The sequence below is a fragment of the Mustelus asterias genome, chromosome 26 (assembly GCF_964213995.1).
Source record: "Mustelus asterias chromosome 26, sMusAst1.hap1.1, whole genome shotgun sequence".
In the NCBI taxonomy this organism is placed as follows: domain Eukaryota; kingdom Metazoa; phylum Chordata; class Chondrichthyes; order Carcharhiniformes; family Triakidae; genus Mustelus; species Mustelus asterias.
Window position 1 is genome coordinate 50,327,240 of NC_135826.1, and position 23,735 is coordinate 50,350,974.

At 44.3% G+C, this 23,735-nt stretch overlaps 1 protein-coding gene and 2 non-coding genes across 3 annotated transcripts; 2 read left to right on the plus strand and 1 right to left on the minus strand.

The window, feature by feature from the left end:
• Nucleotides 1-1,071: 1,071 nt before the first annotated feature.
• Nucleotides 1,072-1,144, minus strand: trnaf-gaa (transfer RNA phenylalanine (anticodon GAA)). Its single transcript has one exon. It is a non-coding gene; the product is annotated as a tRNA-Phe (tRNA).
• A 7-nt stretch (nt 1,145-1,151) lies between these two features.
• ndufs7 (NADH:ubiquinone oxidoreductase core subunit S7) lies at nt 1,152-22,241 on the plus strand. The gene is made up of 8 exons (XM_078198718.1): nt 1,152-1,687; nt 7,102-7,138; nt 10,771-10,839; nt 14,205-14,322; nt 14,647-14,826; nt 15,567-15,613; nt 15,703-15,791; nt 22,010-22,241. Exons 1-8 carry the CDS (start codon nt 1,672-1,674, stop codon nt 22,105-22,107), a joined length of 654 nt encoding a protein of 217 aa, XP_078054844.1. The 5' UTR covers nt 1,152-1,671; the 3' UTR covers nt 22,108-22,241.
• On the plus strand, nt 1,373-1,446 carry trnan-guu (transfer RNA asparagine (anticodon GUU)). The gene has a single exon. It is a non-coding gene; the product is annotated as a tRNA-Asn (tRNA).
• Nucleotides 22,242-23,735: the final 1,494 nt, after the last annotated feature.

Here is a 23,735-nt window from a genome sequence, read left to right on the forward strand (position 1 = left end):
GCCTCCAATTTCTCCCAGCATGGCCATGGCGCCTCGTCTCCGCTACTGCAGAGCAGTAGTGATTCTCACCAGCGTGATGTCTCCCTGGCGAGAGTGAAACAGCCCTGCCAAACGTGCTAATGGCATTTAAATTAAGGCATTACCAAATAAATTGGCTTTGCACCCTTTCTGGGCAGGAAGCCATTCTCGGGTTCGGGCTGGAATTGTGCCAAATCATAGAAATCCTACAGTGCAGAAGGAGGCCATTCGGCCCATCGAGTCTGCACCGACCACAATCCCACCCAGGCCCTACCCCCACATATTTACCCACTAATCCACGCATCTCAGGACTCTAAGGGGCAATTTTTAACCTGGCCAATCAACCTAACCCACACATCTTTGGACTGTGGGAGGAAACCGGAGCACCCGGAGGAAACCCACACAGACACAAGGAGAATGTGCAAACTCCACACAGACAGTGACCCGAGCACGGGAATCAAACCCGGGACCCTGGAGCTGTGAAGCAGCAGTGCTAACCACTGTACTACCATGCCATCAGTTCCTGCCCTGAGCGAATCAGACTTTTGGCCTTGCATGCAATTTTCCAAGCTCGTCGCGCCGATCGACCAGTGCGGCAAGCTGGTAAGATTGCGCCCAATGTGTCGTATCATTGTACGGGCTTTGTGCAGCAACATTTCCTGTCAGTAACTCCAAAAGATGTGCGGGGGTCAGGTTGATTGGCCGTGCTAAATTGACCTTTAGTGTCAGGGGGATTAGCGAGGGTAAATGAGGGTTAGGGGAATAGGGTGGGGGTTAGGGTTAGGGTTAGGATTGTGGTCGGTACAGACACAGTGGGCTGAATGGCCTCCTTCTGCACTGTGGCAGCGGGGTGGGGGGGGTGGTGGTCCAAGGATAAAGAAGTTCTCAAAGCAGAAGGAAAAACTGAGAGGCAAAGGATGAGAGATTGGGTGGAGTGCCTGAATGGGTTTTGTTTTAAGTATTTCCATTGAAATGCAGTGTAGGAAAAATGTTGGGGTTTCCCTACCAATGCAGCTTTAAATTGATGAGCGGGTTAAAGAGGAAAAAAAACCTTGCCGAAACCCGGGATCGAACCAGGGACCTTTAGATCTTCAGTCTAACGCTCTCCCAACTGAGCTATTTCGGCGCCATGCACAACAGCGACGGTTGAGGGCCCAAGTGTGCGGCCAGGAGGCTCAGTCAGGCCGCTTGGCCCGGAATTCTGTGGGGGATTCTAACCATTTCAAAAATCCCCCTCCCTGCCGCCCGGCTTTCTTTAAAACATTTTGTCCCTTTAATCTGGCGAGTCGCAGCCGCCATTGCGTTGCGGTCGATCGGTTTTCTAGGCATTTCCCGACACTTCTTCAACCAGTTGGTCTCTGTGGCGCAATCGGTTAGCGCGTTCGGCTGTTAACCGAAAGGTTGGTGGTTCGAGCCCACCCAGGGACGAACGGCATCTTTTCTTTTCTGCGAGACTTTCTGAACATTTGTATTTTAATTTCTCACTTCGCCTGCGGGTGACAAAGGACTAAAATGGGTTTATTTGACCTCCCCACTGCATTCATTGCTTTTTTGTGAAGGGCGCGGTTTTGTTTTTAATTCACCCTTCCCCGGAACCTTTGACCAGCTGCCCGGGGGGGACACAATTCGGCGCTGCACCAGCTTCCGGCCAAGATGGCGACGTTGGGGGGTGAGTGCGTTGATGGGCCGTCGCTTTAGCGGCGGTTTGTCTTTCTCCGAGCGGCCGCGGGTGCAGGAGAGAGAGAGGAAGGACGATGATTGTAGTTCGTGGGCTGGGCGGCGATGGAGGGGCTGAATTCCCGCTCCTGAGAAAAGGCCAGAAACCTGCCGGTCTCCCCTGACCTTTCCTCCTTGAGAGTGCTGGGCTGTCAACTGCTGCAACTATTAAACAGCCCAGATAAAGGGAAAACACTGCGGCAGGTGGAATCTGAAACCAAAGGAGGAAATGCTGGAAAATCGCAGCAGGTCTGACAACATCTGTGGAAAGAGAACAAATCTGACTGACTCGAAACGTTGGCTCTATTCTCTCTGCACAAATGCTGTCAGACCTGCTGAGATTTTCCAGCATTTTCTGTTTTTATATTAAACAGTTTACATCGTTTGTACATGTGTGCGCAATATATACATATTCTATATTTATATAGATTTACTTTCTGTGTGAGATGTACAACACAATTGGAGCAGCCTCCTGCCTATCTAGAAATGATAATTCAGGACGAAGTTGAACTGGAACCAATAATTCAGGACCAAGATAGACTGCAAACAATCATTCAGGACCAAAAGATGACTGGATCCAACAATTCAAGACCAAGATAAACAGGAAGCAATAATTCAGGACCAAAATAAACTGGAAACAATAATTTGGGACCAAGTTAAACTAGAAACAATTTAGGACAAAATGAATAGTCATGGAGACAAATGCGGGTTACTTAAGTAAAGCCAGCATGGATTTGTTCAAGAGAAATTGTGTTTTACTGACGTGTGGGAGTTTTTTGAAGAAGTAACAGAGAGGGTTGATGAGGGCAATGCTGTTGATGGTGGTGTACGTGGACTTCCAAAAGGCATTTGATACAGGGTCACACACCAGACTTGCGAGCAACGTTGTAGCTCATGGAATGAAAGGGACAGTAACAGTGTGAGAATGGAATTGGCTGGGTGAGAGGAAACAGTTTTGGTTAATGGATGTTTTCTAGCTGGAGCAAGGTTTGGAATGGAGTTCCCCAGGGGTTGGTGTTGGGACCCTTACTTTTCCTGATATGTATTAATATGTGTCCAGGACGAAGTTGAACTGGAACCAATAATTCAGGACCAAGTTAGACTGGAAACAATAATGTATTAATGAGCTAGACATTGGTGCACAGGGCACAAAGTTTGAGGATGGTACAGAACTCAGAAGCCTTATGAACTGCGAGGGGGGGGGTAGCATAGCACTTCAAAAGGACAAAGACAAGATGGTGGAATGAGTTGGCAGGTGAAATGAAATTCAATGCTGAGAAATGTGAAGTGACTCACTTTGTTAGAACACGGAGAGACAGTATAAAGTAGGGGGTGCAACTCTAAAGGGACACAGAAGAACCTGGGTGTGTCTGCATAAGCCATTGAAGTTGGCAAGACAGGTTGAGAGAGTGGTTTTATTAATAGGGGCATAGATTACAACAGCAGCGAAGCTAGGTTGAATTTGTAAAAATCAATAGTTCAGCCTCAGCTTGAACATTGCATTGTGTATTACTTCATTAAGTTGATCTTTCTCTACACCCTAGCCATGACTGTAACACTACATTCTGCACTCTCTCGTTTCCTTCTCTGTGAACGCTATGCTCTGTCTGTATAGCACGCAAGAGACAATACTTCTCACTGTATGCTAATACATGTGACAATACATCAAATCAAATCATTGCATCCACTACTGGGCACCGCACTTTATGAATTATGTGAAGGAATTGGACAGAGTGCAGAAAGGATTCACATATGTGACCCATTCTTTCTACAATGTTGATCATGGCTTGGTGGGGTTGGATAGATCCATTTCATTTCTGTTTTTGTTACATCCAAACTTTGGGGCGGCACAGTGGTTAGCACTGCTGCCTCGCAGCACCAGGGACTTGGGTTCAATTCCGGCAGTGGGTCACTATCTGTGTGGAGTTTGCACATTCTCCCTGTGTCTGCGTGGGTTTCCTCTGGGTGCTCCGGTTTCCTCCCACAGTCCAAAGATGTGCGGGTTAGGTTGATTGGCCACACTAAATTGACCCTAGTGTCAGGAGGATTAGCAGGGTAAATGCTTGGGGATGCGGGAATAGGGTCTAGGTGGCATTGTGGTCAGTACAGACTCAATGGGCCAAATGGCCTCCTCCTGCACTGTAGGGATTCTATGACATTTCATACATACTGACTTTCTTTGATTAGTGAGTTTGTGGATGACACAAAGGTTGGTGGATTGATGGAGGCTTTGGAGCAGATACAGAAAAGATTTACCAGGATGTTCCCTGGTATGGAGGGCATTAGCTACGAGGAGAGGTTGGAGAAACTTGGTTTGTTCTCACTGGAACAACGGAGATTGAGGGACGACCTGATAGAAGTCTACAAGATTATGAGGGGCATGAACAGAGTGGATAGTCAGAATCTTTTTCCCAGGGTGGAAGAGTCAATTACAGGGGGGCATAGGTTTAAGGTGCGAGGGGCAAGGTTTAAAGGAGATAGAACATAGAACAGTACAGCACAGAACAGGCCCTTTGGCCCACGATGTTGTGCCGAGCTTTATCTGAAACCAAGATCAAGCTATCCCACTCCCTATCATCCTGGTGTGCTCCATGTGCCTATCCAATAACCGCTTAAATGTTCCTAAAGTGTCTGACTCCACTATCACTGCAGGCAGTCCATTCCACACCCCAACCACTCTCTGCGTAAAGAACCTACCTCTGATATCCTTCCTGTATCTCCCACCACGAACCCTATAGTTATGTACGAGGCAAGTGTTTTACACAGAGGGTGGTGCCCGGAGCCTGCTGTCGGGGGAAGTAGTGGAAGCAGATACGATAGTGACTTTTAAGGGGCGTCTTGATAAATACATGAATGGGAGGATATGGTCCCCGGAAGGGTAGGGGGTTTTAATTCAGTCGGGCAGCATGGTCGGTTAGAGGTTTTGAAGGCCGAAGGACTTGTCCTTGTGCTGTAATTTTCTTTGTTCTTTGTGAAAATCCCCCAGTCGCCTCATTCCAGCACCTGTTTGGATACACTGAGAGAGAATTTAGCATGGTCAATGCACCTAACCAGCATGTCTTTCAGAATGTGGGAGGAAACCGGAGCACCTGGAGGAAATGGCGACCAGAATTGAACACTATATTCCAAGTGCGGCCTTACTAAGGTTCTATAAAGCTGCAACATGACTTGCCAATTTTTAAACTCAGTACCCCGGCCAATGAAGGCAAGCATGCCGTATGCCTTCTTGACTACCTTCTCCACCTGCGTTGCCACTTTCAATAACCTGTGTACCTGTACACCCAGATCCCTCTGCCTATCAGTACTCTTAAGCGTTCTGCCATTTATTGTATATTTCCTATCTGTATTAGACCTTCCAAAATGCATTACCTCACATTTGTGCGGATTAAACTCCATCTGCCATCTCTCCGCCCCAGTCTCCAACTGATCTATCTCCTGCTGTATTCTCTGACGGTCCTCATCGTTATCCACAAATCCACCAACCTTTGTGACGTCCGCAAACTTACTAATCAAACAAGTTACATTTTCCTCCAAATCATTTATATATATATATTACAAACAGCAAAGGTCCTAGCACTGATCCCTGAGGAACGCCACTTGTCACAGATGTCCATTCAGAAACACACCCTTCTGCTGCTACCCTCTGTCTTCTGTGACCGAGCCAGTTCTGTATCCACCTTGCCAGCTCACCTCTGATCCCAAGCGACTTCACCTTCTGCATCAGTCTGCCATGAGGGACCTTGTCAAAGGCCTTATCGGAGTCAACATCCACTGCCCTACCCTCAACAATCATCTTCGTCACTTCCTTGAAAAACTCGATCAAGTTCGTGAGGCACGACCTCCCCTTCATAAAACCATGTTGCCTCTCGCTAATACGTCCACTTATTTCCAAGTGGGAGTAAATCCTGGCTCGAAGAATTCTCTCCAATAATTTCCCTCCCACTGACGTCAGGCTCACCGGCCTGTAATTACCTGGATTATTCTTGCTACCCTTCTGAAACAAAGGAATAACATTGGCTTGCATTGTACAGTAACTTCATTTCAGTGTTAATATAAACCTATTTGTGACACTAATAAATTAACTTTAAACTTAAAAAAAACTTTTATGTCCAATTCTGGGCACAGCAACTTAAGGAGTAAGTGATGTTTGAGTGGGTGCAGAAAGTATTTATGAGAATGGTTCCAGGGATGAAGAACTCCAGTTAAATGAATAGGTTGGAAAAGCTTGGTTGTTCTCTTTAGGATAGGAATGGTTGTGAGGAGATTTGACAGAGGTGTTCAAATCTCCATTGTTACCAACAGAGAAAAACTGTTCCCATTGGTGGAAGGCCTGAGGAAATCTGAGGAAACAGATTAAAAGTGAATGGCAAAAGAACCAAAGGCCGGATGGGGGTCGCCTTGTTTATGCAACAAGTGGTTAAGATCTGGAGTGCATTCCTTCAGTGTCACCGGGTCAAAATCCTGGAATTCGCTCCCTAACAGCACTGTGGGTGTACCTACACCACACAGACTTCTGTTGTTCAAGAAAGCAGCTCATCACCTTCACAAGGGCAGTTGGGGGTGGACAATAATTACTGACCGAGCTGGTGACACTCACATTTTGAGAGAGAATAAATTGCCTGAAGGTGTGCGGGAGGTAGATTCAATAGCGGCTTTCAAAGGGAAAACATTAAGTACCTGAAAGGAAGAAATTTGCAGGGGTACAGGGAAACGCGAGAGAGTGGCACTAACTAAACTCCTCCTGCAGAGAGCCAGCACTGGCTTGAAGAGCCAAGTTACTACCTTCTGTGCTGTCATAGTCTAAGAATAAGGGGTAAGTCATTCGGGACTGAATTGAGAAAGAACTTCTTCACTCAGAGAGCTGTGAACCTGTGGAATTCTCTACCACAGAAAACTGTTGGGGCCAGTTCGTTAGATATGTTCAAGAGGGAGCTGGACGTGGCCCTTGTGGCTAAAAGGGATCGAGGGGTATGGAGAGAAAACAGGAGTGGGATACTGAAAGTGCATGATCATATTGAATGGTGGTGCAGGCTTGAAGGGTTGAATGGCCAACTCCTGCACCTATTTTCAATGTTTCTACGTTTAATTCTATGAATCTATGTAAAGGTGAACTAACAGACTTGTAACTGTTCATATCAATAGTCAAACCTCCATTTTATTGCGGCTAGATCTTGTGTCCTGGTTCTCATGTTAAACTGGTCAAACTTGTGTTCTCATAGTTCATAGGTTTGCTACCAGCTATCTAAACTATATAGTGCAAGATGAATAAATATTAACAATATTCAATTTAATAACAGGATTGAATTGTATTTCTTATTTAGATTCTTATTACTCATTTATTTACTTTTTAAAACTTGTTTTTTGCAGTTCTGCGCCTCGGCAGATTCGTACCCATTGTCTGCAGGTAAATCCGTAAGCCTGACATTACTTTGTAAAAAGGTATCTCTAGACTAAAAGGCTGCTCAGCTGCTGTCTCTTGGGCTGAGGAGACTTGGACAGTTGTGGGATTAGTTCAACTTTAAGCCACAGGGGGTGGGGCACGCTGCACAAAGTTGGAAATTTTAAACTCAAATTAAAAACAGACTCACTAGCTAAATTTATATTTTGATCTAGAGGTGAGTTGTGGAAATTTGGAATTTTCAGAAAATGCTGGAAATGTGTCAGCATCTGAAAGAGAAAGAAAAGGTTTGCATTCTAGGTCCATATCTTGGTATCCTTTTTTGATTTTGCTTTCCCAATTGTCAAGGATTTTGTGGGGGGCAGTGTGTTTGTAATGACTGCTCAAGCTCCTTTCTCCCATATTTTGCCAGAGTATCATGCTGTCAGCTACTTTCATTTTGCTCTTTACATTTCCTGTGTCAGAGTGGCAAAATTGCAGTTGGTTTAGTGAAGATGGAAGTGGACGAATTGTACTCAAAATGCAGTGCTTGAGTGAGGTAGTTAAAACTGTTATGGTATTTGCATGATATCAAAATTGTGCTTTAAAGCTGTGAAATTTTAAACTAAGATAGTTGGTAAATCAGAGCCAGAAATGTTGACTGTTTCTCTTTACACATTTGCTGCCAGACCTGTTGAGTATTTCTAGCATTTTCTGCTTTTATTTTCGAAAATAGGCATATTTTGAATGAAAATATTAATATTCTAAAAAGAACCTGGTGAATGAAATGTTTGGATTCTAAATTCTTAAATGATTAGCTGCTTGTTATCTTTGTGTCCAACTTTTAAAAGGTTTAAGTATTTGACAAGCACTGAAAGCTCTCATAAATTTACTCTCTGCCCTCCTGCTGTCACTGTTCCAATATTAGTAGTGTCAAGTGTAGAATCGGAAGCATTCTGTCGGGGATGAGATATGTATTTGGAATCCCTGGGAATGTTTCATAGTTATCTAACAACAGGAAGATTAAAAGATGCACCCAGAGTAATTCCAAAAAATCTCATCTGGTTCACTAATGTCCTTTAGGGAAGGAAATCTGCTGTCCTTACCTAGTCATAGAGGTTGACAGCATGGAAACAGGCCCTTCAGCCCAACTTGTCCATGCTGCCCAGTTTTTACCATTAAGTTAGTCCCAATTGCCCGTGTTTGGCCCATATCCCTGTATACCAATCTTACCCATGTAACTGTCCAAATACTTTTTAAAAGACAAAATTGTACCTGCCTCTACTACTGCCTCTGACAGCTCATTCCAGACACTCGCCACCCTCTGTGTCAAACAGCTGTCCCTCTGGACCCTTTTATATCTCTCCTCTCTCACCGTAAACCTATGCACTCTAGTTTTAGACTCCCTTACCTTTGGGAAAAGATATTGACGATCTACCTTATCAATGCCACTCATTATTTTATAGGCCTACATGTGACCCCAGAGCCACACAATGTGGTTGGCTCTCAACTGCCCTCTGAAACAGCCTAGCAAGCCACTCAGTTGAAGGGCAATTAGGGATGGGCAACAAATGTTGGCCAGCCAGCGACGCCCATGTCCCACGAATAAATTATTTTTTTAAAAATGAGTTGACGCTTGCTTGACTCTGCTGCCCCTTTGGATTTGAAAACAAATCTCAAATTTTACTCCCAGGGCATCGGAAAAAAAATTAATAAGGTCGTCTTTGCGCGGCACAGTGGTTAGCACTGCTGCCTCACAGCTCCAGGGATCCAGGTTTGATTCCCGGCTTGGGTCACTGTCTGTGTGGAGTTTGCACATTCTCCCCGTGTCTGCATGGGTTTCCTCCGGGAACTCCGGTTTCCTCCCACAGTCCAAAATAGGCGTCGGAGTGTGGCGACTAGGGGAATTTCACAGTAACTTCTTTGCAGTGTTAATGTAAGCCTTACTTATGACTAATACAAACTTTTTTAAAAAACTACTTATTGGTTCAGACCTCGCACTATTTCAGCAACCCCTTCTACTTTATATCTAGTTAGAGATTTCACCTAGTGCAAGAATCCTCAATGCATCTTTCTGCTGTGTTTGTACACTTGTGTTTGCGCTGTTATTACCACTCGCACCCATCACTGTCGCATGACTTTTTTGAAAACAGAAAATACAATCTCCAAGTGAATTTTTATTAATGAATAAAAATGCCATAATTGTTGAAATTTTGAATGAAGTTTAACCTTTTGGAATCCGGTTCTTTAAAAAATTCATACAGAAACTGTCACATCCTCAGGATGTCCTTCACAGCTAATTACTTTTGAAGTGCAGTCTCTTGTTATGTAGGTAAACAGGGCAGCCAGTTTGTGCAAAGATCCCCAAATAGCAGGTAAATGACCATGCTTCCTCCTTTCACCGTTTCAGTGCTCAGTAAAGCCAAAGCAAAATAAGTTTAAGTTTAACTTTATTTATTAGTGTCACAAGGAGGCTTACGTTAACACTGCATTGAAAACCCCCTAGTCTGGAGCCTGTCTGGGTACACTGAGGGAGAAAGAATTTAGCATGGCCAATCCACCTAAGCAGCACTTCTTTTGGACTCTGGGAGGAAACCGGAGCACCTGGAGGAAACCCACGCAGACACTGGGAGGGCGGGCAGACTCCGCATAGCACCCAAGCCAGGAATCGAACCCAAGTCCCCGGCACTGTGAGGCAACTGTGGATGTTGGAAATCTACAATAAAAGCAGACAAGGCTGGAAGAACTCAGCAGGTTGAACAGTATCAGCAGGTCAGACAGTATCTATGCAGAAAGAAAGAAAAAGAGTGAGCATTCCAGGTTCATTAACCTGAAGCATAACTCTGCTTCTCTTGCCACAGATGCTGCCCGACCAGCTCATTATTTCCAGCATTTTCTATTTTTTCCAATGAGCTCACCGTTTGAGAACCTTCCTGTTGCTGCTTTCCAGAAAGCCGTGGATTGGATCTTTATGCTGTGTAACTTATCTGTCTCCTATGTTTTTGGAGCATTGCAAATAACAACTTTGGATGATGTCATATTGTATTTCTGAGAAACACCTAAAAATGACTTCCAAGGGATGAATATTTTGAACTTTTGTGATTTGGGAAATATCAATAAATTAAGGAAGGATATTCTTGCTCTTGAAGGAGTGCAGCGAAGGTTTCCGGAGATGGTGGGACTGATGTATGGGAAGAGATTGACTAGGTTAGGATTGTTTTCGCTGGAGTTCAGACAAATGAGGGGGGGATCTCATAGAGACTGATAAAATTCTAACAGGACCAAACAGGGTAGATGCAGGGAGGATATTCCCGATGGCGGGGAAGTCCAGAACCAGGGGTCACAGTCTGAGGATTTGGGGTAGACTATTTAGGACGGAGGTGAGGAGACATTTCTTCACCCAAAGAGTGGTGAGCCTGTGGAATTCATTACCACAGGAAGTAGTTGATGCCAAGACATTGAATGTATTCAAGAGGCGGCTGGATATAGCACTTGGGGCGAATGGGATCAATGGTTATGGGGAAAAAGCAGGATTAGGCTATTGAGTTGGATGATCAGCCATGATCGTAATGAATGGCACATCAGGCTCAAATGGCCTCCTGCTCCTATCTTCTATGTTTCTATGTAACACTGTTTAATTACTATCTTTTTATTTTCAGACCCAGTTCACTCCTTGCTAATCAATCACAGTGTCTCCATCAAACCACAGTGACAGAAAAAGCAGACAGGTAAATTCAAACATTCTTGCTAAGACTAATCCATATACATACACATCCATAGGAGCAGGAGTAGGCCACTTGGCCCTATGAGCCTGCTTGGCCATTCAATTAGATCATGGCTGATCAGATTTTAACCTCAACTCCACATTCCTGCTGACCCCTGAAAACTTTTCACCCCCCCCCCCTTGTTAATCAAGAATCTATCTTGCTCTTCCTTAAAGATGTTCAAAGACTCTGCTTCCGCTGCCTTTTGAGGAAAAATGTTCCAAAGACTCAAGACCTTTTGAGAGAGAAAAAACTTCTCATCTCGGTCTTAAATAAGTGTCTCCTTATTCTTAATCAGTGACGTCTAGTTCTAGATTCTCTCACAAGAGGAAACATCCTTTCTACATCCATCCTGTCAAGACATCTCACAATCTTAAAGGTTTCAATTTTTCCTCTTCCTCTTCTAAACTCCAGTGAATTGAAGCCTAACCTGTTAAACCTTTCCTCTTAAGACAACCCATCCATTCCTGGTATTAGGTTAGTAAACCTCTGAACTGCCTCTAAAGCATTTACATCTGTGTGGTGTAGACTATATGTCAGTCTGGTCAAATTGTAGTGGAAATGGTATTAAGCTGATCATTGGAGGTATAAATAGTACACAGTGTGTTGAGCAGTTGCCATCATTGGCATTATCCATACTCAACACAGGCAATATTGGGCAAATTGCACTTATTATTGGGCATTACACAGATGTCAATTATAAAAGCACAGTTTATGACATATTAAATGCTATTTTGAACAGTTTCACTGGTTTGCACCTATGATAATAATGGAGGAAAAACACCAAATTATGTCCAGAAATATTGACTAAAACTGCGAGTTTTTAAAAAATGGACATACAAACCAAAGGTGCCGGAGGATGCAAAATCAGTCACTGACTAAGTTACTGGAGGTTATAAGAACACAAGAACTAGGAGCAGAAGCAGGAGTAGGCCATCTGGCCCCTCGAGCCTGCTCCACCATTCAATAAGATTATGGCTGATCTTTTTGTGGACTCAGCTCTACATACCCGCCCGCTCACCATAACTCTTAATTCCTTTACTGTTCAAAAATTTATCTATCCTTGTCTTAAAAACATTTAATAAGATAGCCTCAACTGTTTCACTGGGCAGGGAATTCCACAGATTCACAACACTTTGTGTGAAGAAGTTCCTCCTCAACTTGGTCCTAAATCTGCTTCCCCTTATTTTGAGGCTATGCCCCCTAGTTCTAGTTTCACCCGCCAGTGGAAACAACTTCCCTGCTTCTATCTTATCTATTCCCTTCATAATCTTATATGTTTCTATAAGATCGCCCCTCATTCTTCTGAATTCCAATGAGTATAACCCCAGTCCACTCAGTCTCTCCTCATAAGCCAACCCTCTCAACTCTGGAATCAACCTAGTGAATCTTCTCTGCACCCCCTCCAGTGCCAGTACATCCTTTCTCAAGTAAGGAGACCAAAACTGTACACAGTACTCTGGGTGTGGCCTCACCAGCATCTTATACAGCTGCAACATAATCTCGCTGTTTTTAAACTGCACCCCTCTAGCAATGAAGGACAAAATTCCATTTGCCTTCTTAATTACTTGCTGCACCTGCAAACCAACTCCTTGAGATTCCTGCACAAGGACACTCAGGTCCCTCTGCACAGCAGCATGTTGCAATTTTTTACCATAAGCTTGATAAGGTTGATAAGCTGTGAGGCAATAGAATAGAATCCTTCCCTGTTTCCAAACAAAGATTACTTCTAAAGCATACAGAAGTTAATCGTCATATCCAGTGGAGACAATGGGAGATAATGGAAGATGAGCATCATCTATTCAAGAGATATCTTGTGCATAATATCCTAGAGAGATTTGTGGCTTTTGCCTTCCAGCAACATGCAAAGACTGGGATAAAAGCCAGCTGAAAGGCTGGTCCTAATGTGAGTGTATGTAGTGAGTGCACATGTGTAAGTATGCACATGTACTCTTGAATTGTTGAAGTAAGCCACGGCAGTGAAGACCACAGCTGAAAAGAAAACAGGGAAGTGACCTAGAGGAAGTGTGAAATGGTTGTAGCCGAGGAAGCCTGAAAATTTCAGCAAAGAGGTGACCAAGGAATGTGGCAGGAGAACAACAAGTAGATCCTTGGAGTGTGGACCACTATGATAATAATAGAGGAAAAACACTGAATTATAGAAACCCTACAGTGCAGAAAGAGGCCATTCGGCCCATCGAGTCTGCACCGACAATAATCCCACCCAGGCCCTATCCCCGTATCCCTACATATTTTACCCGCTAATCCCTCTAACCTACGCATCCCGGGACACTAAGGGGCAATTTAGCTTGGCCAATCAACCTAACCTTTGGACTGTGGGTGGAAACCGGAGCACCCGGAGGAAACCCACGCAGACACGGAGAACGTGCAAACTCAACACAGACAGTGACCCGAGCATCGAACCCAGGTCCCTGGAGCTGTGAAGCAGCAGTGCTAACCTCTATGCTACCGTGCCGCCCCGGCACGGCACAGTGGTTAGCACTGCTGCCTCTCAGCACAAGGGACCCGCTCTGGGTCACTGTCTGTGCGGAGTCTGCACGTTCACCTTGTGTTTGCATGGGTTGCCTCTGGGTGCTCTGGTTTCCTCCCACAGTCCGAAAAGACGTGCTGGTGAGGTGCATTGGCCATGCTAAATTCTCCCTCAGTGTACCCGAACAAACGCCGGAGTGTGGTGACTAGGGGATTTTCACAGTAACTTCATTGCAATGCTAATGTAAACCTACTTGTGACACTAATAAATAAACTTAAACACTCCTCAGACTTGTCTACCATGAGGGAAACCCACCCCAAGTACCAGCCCACAATTCCACTTATTGTATAGCCATCATCCATTACCAGCACCTTTCCAAGTGAAAATGGCAGCACTGGTTAAGGTTTAATCCCAATAAGATGCTTGTTTTTATTAAAAATGTTCAATTTAACAATGTCACATTTTATCAATTTGAATAAATAGAGTGGCGATTAAAATCAGGAAATACTGGAAATGTGCAGCATGTCTGAAAGAAGAATCAGTTTCGTAGGTGGGTCTCGCTCGAAGCATTGCTGTTTCTCTCTAAGATGTTGACTGAGCCAAGACCGTAAACCTGGAACGAGAAAGACCATTCGGCCCACTCCCTCCGTGGGCCTTGCATGACTACCTCAATCATCCTCATAACCATTCTGTCCATTTTATTTTTGTGACTTGAACAGATTAACTGAATCTGTCCAATCTCCAAGAATATCTCTGTAACTTCACTGTGAATTTGACATTTTTTTGTTCTGGAGCTTTTATTTAAAATCTAAATGGGACTGGAATTATTTGTTTACAGCTCCACACTGGCAAAACAGACAAGCAGTGCAGTAGCTGCCAAGAAGTCTTCACTTCCCAGCAATAAAGGGGAGTTTGTCATCACAAAACTAGATGAGCTGATAAATTGGGCCCGGCGGGTGAGTGCTGCAGATTGCATTGGTCTGTGTATGTCTGTGGATAAGCAAATAATTAAAAATCAATAAATGTCAACTTATGCTAACTAATTGTGTTTAAGAATGCATTTGGCTATTATGTACTAGCGTGGATCTTTGGGGACACTAAGAACACGTTTTAATATGCCACTGTGTATCATATTCAATAGTAATAAAACCTGCAGTTGTAATTTCTCCCTTTATCCATATTCTGTTTGCTGTACATGTCACAAAGGCATTATGTTAAATTATTGATTGGAAGTGGGAAGCATATGTGTTCAAAAGGATTTTCATTTTGAATGCTTTCAGAGCTCTTTGTGGCCCATGACCTTTGGGCTCGCCTGCTGCGCCGTCGAAATGATGCACATGGCAGCGCCTAGGTATGACATGGACAGGTTCGGCATAGTCTTCCGTGCCAGTCCTCGGCAGTCGGACGTTATGATCGTGGCTGGCACCCTCACAAACAAAATGGCTCCAGCCCTTCGAAAGGTAACCCAATGGTTTTGTGGTTGTGTTTTCTACAGGTACCCCCCTCTTAACATAATTCAATGTTTAAACCTTCCAAAGGCTGCAAAAAATGAAGCTAGAACAGAGAAACTGGAGAGGCGCAGCAGGTCACCCAGGTAGCATTTGTGATGAGAACAATGGACTGATGGGTACAACCCAAAAGTTTTTTTAGCCACATAGCTGATTGACCTGCTATGTTCCCAGCCCTTTTCTGTTTTTGTTCCTTTTAAAACAAGTCGTGTCTGCAATTATTTTTATCGTAAATGAATTTATGTTTAATAAGCAAAGGATCGGTGCAGGCTTGGAGGGCCGAAGAGCCTGTTCCTGTGCTGTAATTTTCTTTGTTCTTTTTCTTTGTTCTTTGATGTCTGAAGATCTGTTATTTCGCATGCAGGTTTTTCCGAAATACTAACTCTGGCACTGTGCCGTCCCAAAGACATCTTCTCTATGTCTACCATTTGAACCTAGTCATAACTTTAAAGATCTATATTAGATCATTTTTAAACCTTTATCTGTCTAGAACAAAAGAGCCCCAGCCTATTAATGGTCAGTTAGCTCCCTAACTCCCAGTTTCAGTTCACTCTGATGTTTGACCATTTTGCATGTTGCTGCAGGCCGCCAGGACTCCAGCAAGGGCCAGCAACATCAGAAATTTACAAAAGAGCAAGCTATTAACAATGTAAAGATGAACTCTGCTTTACTTTTATTATTGTGCACTGCAGGTTTATGATCAGATGCCTGAACCTCGCTATGTAGTCTCCATGGGCAGGTGAGCACACTACTAAATTTTGCGGCACTTTTAGTTGTATGATCACCACACTGAGGGCAAAAATTCTAATGGTGATATTGTTCTTACAGCTGTGCAAATGGTGGTGGTTATTACCATTACTCCTACGCCGTGGTGAGGGGCTGTGACAGAATTGTGCCGGTAGATATTTATGTTCCAGGTGAGTGCAGTTATCCTAGAGAAAGTTGCTAATTTACCAATGATAGAGGGGATACGTTAGCAAAGTGTTTATGCTACTGGACTAATAATTCAAAGGCCTAGACGTGAGTTCAAATCCCACAAGGCAGCTATAGAATTTAAATTTAATTGATTAAATACATCTGGAGTTTTTTAAAAAAGGGTGGCAGCCACAAAGCTATCAGATTGTAATAAAAATCCATCTGATTCACCAATGTCCTTTAAAGAAGGAAATATTCCATTCAGTGACAGACTGAGTGAGTGGGCAGGTGCAGTATAATGTAGATAAATGTGAGATTATCCACTTTGGTAGCAAAAAATAGGAAGGCAGATTATTATTTAAGTGGGTGTAAATTGAGAGTTGGATACTCAACAAGACCTTGGTGCCCTCGTGCATCAGTCACTGAAAGTAAGCACACAGATACAGCAGCCAGTAAAGAAGGCAAATAGTATGTTGGCCTTCATAGTGAGAGGATTGAGTATAGGAATGTTTTGCTGCAATTGTATAGGGTGTTTGTGAAGCCACACCAGGAGTATTGTGTGCAGTTTTGGTGTCCTTACCAAAGGAAGGATGCCCTTGCTATAGAGGGAGTACAGCGAAGGTTTACCAGGCTGATCCCTGGGATGGCAGGTCTGTCAAATGTGAAGAGTCAAAGTCGGTTAGGATTTTATTCATAGAACATAGAACATAGAACATTACAGCGCAGAACAGGCCCTTCGGCCCACGATGTTGCACCGACCAGTTAAAAAAAAAACTGACCCTCCAACCTAAACCAATTTCTTTTCGTCCATGAACCTATCTACGGATCTCTTAAACGCCCCCAAACTAGGCGCATTTACTACTGATGCTGGCAGGGCATTCCAATCCCTCACCACCCTCTGGGTAAAGAACCTACCCCTGACATCGGTTCTATAACTACCCCCCCTCAATTTAAAGCCATGCCCCCTCGTGCTGGATTTCTCCATCAGAGGAAAAAGGCTATCACTATCCACCCTATCTAAACCTCTAATCATCTTATATGTTTCAATAAGATCCCCTCTTAGCCGCCGCCTTTCCAGCGAAAACAATCCCAAATCCCTCAGCCTCTCCTCATAGGATCTCCCCTCCATATCAGGCAACATCCTGGTAAACCTCCTCTGCACCCTCTCCAAAGCCTCCACATCCTTCCTGTAATGTGGGGACCAGAACTGCACACAGTACTCCAAGTGCGGCCGCACCAGAGTTGTGTACAGTTGCAACATAACGCTACGACTCCTAAATTCAATCCCCCTACCAATAAACGCCAAGACACCATATGCCTTCTTAACAACCTTATCTACTTGATTCCCAACTTTCAGGGATCTATGCACACATACACCTAGATCCCTCTGCTCCTCCACACTATTCAAAGTCCTCCCGTTAGCCCTATACTCAACACATCTGTTATTCCTACCAAAGTGAATTACCTCACACTTCTCCGCATTAAACTCCATCCGCCACCTCTCGGCCCAACTTTGCAACCTGTCTAAGTCTTCCTGCAAACTACGACACCCTTCCTCACTGTCTACCACACCACCGACTTTGGTGTCATCAGCAAATTTGCTAATCCACCCAACTATACCCTCATCCAGATCATTAATAAATATTACAAACAGCAGTGGCCCCAAAACAGATCCCTGAGGTACACCACTTGTAACCGCACTCCATGATGAATATTTACTATCAACCACCACCCTCTGTTTCCTATCCGCTAGCCAATTCCTGATCCAATTTCCTAGATCACCCCCAATCCCATACATCTGCATTTTCTGCAGAAGCCTACCATGGTGAACCTTATCAAACGCCTTACTAAAATCCATATATACCACGTCCACTGCCTTGCCCCCATCCACCTCCTTGGTCACTTTCTCAAAAAACTCAATAAGGTTAGTAAGGCACGACCTACCTGCCACAAAACCATGCTGACTATCACCTATCAATTCATTACTCTCCAAATAACTATAAATCCTATCCCTTATAATTTTTTCCAACATCTTGCCGACAACAGAAGTGAGACTCACCGGTCTATAATTCCCGGGGAAGTCTCTGTTCCCCTTCTTAAACAATGGGACAACATTCGCTAACCTCCAATCTTCTGGTACTATACCAGAGGCCAACGACGACCTGAAGATCAGAGCCAGAGGCTCTGCAATCACTTCTCTTGCCTCCCAGAGAATCCTTGGATAAATCCCATCCGGACCAGGGGATTTATCTATTTTCAGACCCTCCAGAATATCCTGCACATCCTCCTTATCAACTGTAATACTGTCTATTCTACTCCCTTGCAACCCAGTGTCCTCCTCAGCTATATTCATGTCCCCTTGCGTGAACACCGAAGAGAAATATTGGTTCAATGCTTCACCAATCTCCTCCGGTTCCACACATAACTTCCCTCTGCCATCTATAACTGGCCCTAAACTTGCCCTAACCAACCTTCTGTTCTTGACATACCTATAGAACGCCTTAGGATTCTCTTTAACCCTATCCGCCAAAGTCTTCTCATGTCCCCTTTTAGCCCTTCTAAGCTCGCTCTTCAACTCCCTCTTAGCCAATCTAAAGCTTTCTAGTGCACTACCCGAGTGCTCACGTCTCATCCGAACATAAGCCTCCTTTTTCTTTTTAACCAACAAAGAAACTTTTTTGGTGCACCACGGTTCCCTAGCCCTACCAATTCCTCCTTGCCTGACAGGGACATACCTATCACAGACTCGCAGTAGCTGCTCCTTGAAAAAACTCCACATGTCGGACGTTCCCAGTCCCTGTAATCTCCTAGTCCAACCTATGTTTCCTAATTCTCTCCTAATAGCCTCATAATTACCCTTCCCCCAGCTAAAACCACTGGCCCGAGGTTCATGCCTATCCCTTTCCATCACTAAGGTGAACGTAACCGAATTGTGGTCACTATCACCAAAATGCACACCAACTTCCAAGTCTAGCACCTGGTCTGGCTCATTTCCCAGCACCAGATCCAATATAGCCTCACCTCTAGTTGGCCTGTCTACATACTGAGTCAAAAAACCTTCCTGCACGCTTTGAACAAAAACTGACCCCTCTAACGAGCTAGAGCTATAACAATTCCAGTCAATATTAGTCAAGTTAAAATCCCCCATAACAATTGCCCTATTACTTTCACTCCTAAGCAGGATTGACTCCGCAATCCTTTCCTCAACCTCTCTAGAACTTTTAGGAGGTCTATAAAAGACTCCCAACAGGGTGACCTCTCCTCTCCTATTTCTAATCTCCGCCCATACTACCTCAACAGATAAGTCCTCATCAAACCTCCTCTCTGACACTGTGATACAATCTCTGACCAATAATGCTACCCCTCCCCCTCTTCTACCTCCTTCCCTACTTCGACTAAAACATTTGAACCCCGGGACCTGCAGCATCCATTCCTGCCCCTGCTCTATCCATGTCTCTGAAATAGCCACAACATCGAAGTCCCAGGTACTGATCCACGCTGCAAGTTCACCCACTTTATTGCGAATACTCCTGGCATTGAAGTATACACATTTCAAACCCTGCTCCACCCCACCTCTGCAATGCCGTGCATTGCAGTCCCCATCCATGCATCCCTCACTTTCAGCCCCACTACTCAGGATCCCTCCCCCCCCCCCGAATCAGTTTAAACCTCCCTGCATGGCCTTAGCAAATTTACCCCCCAGGATATTGGTCCCCTTCTGATTAAGGTGTAGACCATCCTTCTCATAGAGGTCACACCTTCCCCAGTACGAGCCCCAATTGCTTAAGTACCTGAACCCCTCCCTCCTGCACCATCCCCTCAGCCATGAATTCAAACCTTCCCTCTCCCTATTCCTCTCTAAACTATCCCGTGGTACAGGCAAGAGTCCAGAGATAACCACTCTGTCAGTCTTGGCCTTTAGTTTCCACCCCAACTCCATAAATCCCTGCCTTCATCAGAGTTTAGAAGAGTGAGGGGGGATCTCATAAAAATTTATAAAATTCTAACAGGATTAGACAGGGTAGGTTCAGAAAGAATGTTCCCGATGGTGGGGCGGTCCAGAATTAAGGGTCATAGTTTTAGGATACGGGGTAAACCTATTAGAACTGAGGTGAAGAGAAATTTCTTCAGCCAAAGAGTGGTGAATGTGTGGAATTCACTACCACAGAAAGTAGTTGAGGCCAAAAAGTTGTGATTTCAAGAAGAAATTAGATATAGCTCTTGGGGCTAAAGGTATTCACGGATATGGGGAAGAAGGTGGGATCAGGATATTGAATATAGATGACCAGCCATGATCAAAATGAATGATGGAGCAGGTTCAAAGGGCCAAATAGCCTACTCCTATTTTCTATGTATCTTTCTTAATCCAGTCTGACCTATATGTGACTCCAGACCCACAGCAATGTGGTTGACTCTGAACTGTCTCCTGAAATGGCATAGCAAGTCAATCAGTTGTATTGAAGAAGGCGGTTCACCATCACCACCTTCTTGAGGGCAGTTAGGGCTGAGCAATAAATGCTGGCCTTGTAACTAATGCCCACTTGATGTGATTTTCTTTAATTGTCCTGTTAAATATTTGGTAGTGTCTCGGTCCTTACACTGTCCCAGTAAGGAAATGAGAAAATTAAGTCATAAGCGGAACTGGTGCCTATTGAATAGATGCCATGAATAAGATAGAAGAGCAGAGACTTGGTTCTTTCACTCATTTCTACCAACCAAGGGCCTGGCTCATTGGTGGAATAAAGTTAAAAGCATGTGACCAGCAGAGAAGACTGTAGGGTGGGTTGATGAGGGAGAATTAGTTTCAATTAGTGGATTAACTCCCTGAAAGCCAGCACCCCCCTTGTTGACTCAGTTGACGAGGTGATTGTGTAGTTGAGAGCCATGCAGACCAGGAAGTTCCAGATTTGATTTGCAATTTCTGTCATGTTGGCTGATCTCAGTTAGGGTTGCTGTAGATTGGTGTGGGGAAAATCATTCAGGGCTCCTGCTGCTAGTCCTGTAAAGAACATAAGAACATAAGAAATAGGAGCAGGAGTAGGCCATCTAGCCCCTCGAGCCTGCCCCGCCATTCAATAAGATCATGGCTGATCTAAGTGGATCAGTTCCACTTACCCGCCTGATCCCTATAACCCCTAATTCCCTTACCGATCAGGAATCCATCTATCCGTGATTTAAACATATTCAACGAGGTAGCCTCCACCACTTCAGTGGGCAGAGAATTCCAGAGATTCACCACCCTCTGAGAGAAGAAGTTCCTCCTCAACTCTGTCCTAAACTGACCCCCCTTTATTTTGAGGCTGTGCCCTCTAGTTCTAGTTTCCTTTCTAAGTGGAAAGAATCTCTCCATCTCTATCCTATCCAACCCCTTCATTATCTTATAGGTCTCTAAACCCTGCTGGAGAGCACATACTTTCTTGCCAGCTGAAGACTGGCTCAACTGTGGTGCTATTCAGATGGAGTAACCTGCCAGTGGTGAACTTCTACTGCAGAGATCCTTGAAACCTTTTCATCCACAAATCACTTAAATAGGGCAGAAGACCCCCTGGACCACCCACCGGTCCTACCTCACCCACTTTTTGCCACAGCAAACAAACTTCTCAGAATTAATGGGCAGAATGGCATTGCATAAGATGAGACACAAGTTGATACCTGGTTTCAAGCTGGAGGGCTTCAGTTCTCATCTCAGGCTCCACATTCAGCTGGTTTCATCCCCACAAGTGTAGAAAATCAGATTTTTAAAATTCATTCATGGGACATGGGTATCGCTGGCTGGCCAGCATTTATTGGCCATCTTGCAGCTATATAATGCAACTGTAACATAAATCTTGTTTCTAAAGCTACCTTGTTGATTTCGTCTATGACAACTCCTGCCATGCACACGGGAGCATGTCTGCCTCTTGGATCTCATAGTGGGTATTAGAGGTCTAGCCTGTTCTTTTGTATGGCCATGGAATTGCACACCAGTGACTTGAATTTTGGACCAGCTCGTGGACTAATGGTCCATGGACCACACTGAAAACCATTACTAGATGCTTCTGGTTTGTTTGGAGATAGGAGGAATCAAGGGAGAGAAAGTCTTACCTGAAACCTAAGAGCCACTTTTGTGTTGCACAGTTAAATCTCAGTTCATATTAAATTTATTCAAAAGTGTTGCCATTCTCTTTGTGATTACCTAAAATGTTATCTGGACCAATTGACATTGTCCGTTTTACATTAGGCTGCCCGCCCACAGCTGAAGCACTTCTCTACGGAATTCTCCAACTGCAGAAGAAAATAAAGAGGGAAAGAAGATTAAGCATTTGGTATCGGAAATAGATGGATGGTATAATTGCAGCTAATATTATGGAACTTGTGGGCAATGATGTGATGCTTTGGTGGAAGAATAAACTCTTTATGTGGTGATATCATACGTAAAAATGTCCTATAAACTTTCATTTGAAAAAGTTGAAGCATTTCTTCTGATTTTCATTTTGTTTTGTAAGTAATGTTTTTAAGCTGTGTGGGATTTTGTCAGACAACATCTCATCTGTTTGTCGCTGGTTTTCCCCCTCTAAACTTTTCAGATGCCTCCATGGATTCCAGCAGATAGGTTATGGTAAAAATTGGAAAACACGGAACCACAGAATTCCTACAGTGCAGAAGGAGCCCTTTTGGCCTATCGAGCCTGCGCCAACCACAATCCCACCCAAACCGTCATAACCCCACATATTTACCCTGCTATTCCCCTTACACTAAGGGGCAATTTAGCATGGCCAATCAACCTAACCCCGCACACCTTTGGTGTGTGGGAGGAAACCCACGCAGACACGGGAAGAACGTGCAAATTCCACACAGTCACCAGAGACTGGAATTGAACCCTGGTCCCTGGTGCTGTGAGGCAGCTAAACAGCTCCTCAATAACTTTTTTACAAATCACATTTGGCACAATAAAGCTTCCTCTCCATTTTTTAAAATGTCACAATCCCTTCTCTACAACCACCTTTTGAAAATCTGCAATACGCATTTGCGAGCATGAGGGGGGGTCATAGAGAAAGTCACCAAGCACTCCTCCATACCTTTTAGGCTGACTGGGGAGTAACATTGAGAAAAGCAAAAAAAACTTTCTTGTCAGTAGAACATAGAACATAGAACAGTACAGCACAGAACAGGCCCTTCGGCCCACGATGTTGTGCCGAGCTTTATCTGAAACCAAGATCAAGCTACCCCACTCCCTATCATCCTGGTGTGCTCCATGTGCCTATCCAATAACCGCTTAAATGTTCCTAAAGTGTCTGACTCCACTATCACTGCAGGCAGTCCATTCCACACCCCAACCACTCTCTGCGTAAAGAACCTACCTCTGATATCCTTCCTGTATCTCCCACCACGAACCCTACAGTTATGCCCCCTTGTAATAGCTCCATCCACCCGAGGAAATAGTCTTTGAACGTTCACTCTATCTATCCCCTTCATCATTTTATAAACCTCTATTAAGTCTCCCCTCAGCCTCCTCCGCTCCAGAGAGAACAGCCCTAGCTCCCTCAACCTTTCCTCATAAGACCTACCCTCCAAACCAGGCAGCATCCTGGTAAATCTCCTCTGCACTCTTTCCAGCGCTTCCACATCGTTCTTTTAGTGAGGTGACCAGAACTGCACCCAATATTCCAAATGTGGTCTCACCAAGGTCCTGTACAGTTGCAGCATAACCCCACAGCTCTTAAACTCCAACCCCCTGTTAATAAAAGCTAACACACTATAGGCCTTCTTCACAGCTCTATCCACTTGAGTGGCAACCTTTAGAGATCTGTGGATATGAACCCCAAGATCTCTCTGTTCCTCCACAGTCTTCAGAACCCTACCTTTGACCCTGTAATCCACATTTAAATTAGTCCTACCAAAATGAATCACCTCACATTTATCAGGGTTAAACTCCATTTGCCATTTTTCAGCCCAGCTTTGCATCC

What these genes read in the sequence shown, in the direction of transcription:
- ndufs7 (XM_078198718.1), top strand. An exon ending in TGATAAATTGGGCCCGGCGG is followed by an intron (nt 14,323 to 14,646) that starts GTGAGTGCTGCA and finishes GAATGCTTTCAG; the next exon opens with AGCTCTTTGTGGCCCATGAC. An exon ending in TATGTAGTCTCCATGGGCAG is followed by an intron (nt 15,614 to 15,702) that starts GTGAGCACACTA and finishes TTGTTCTTACAG; the next exon opens with CTGTGCAAATGGTGGTGGTT.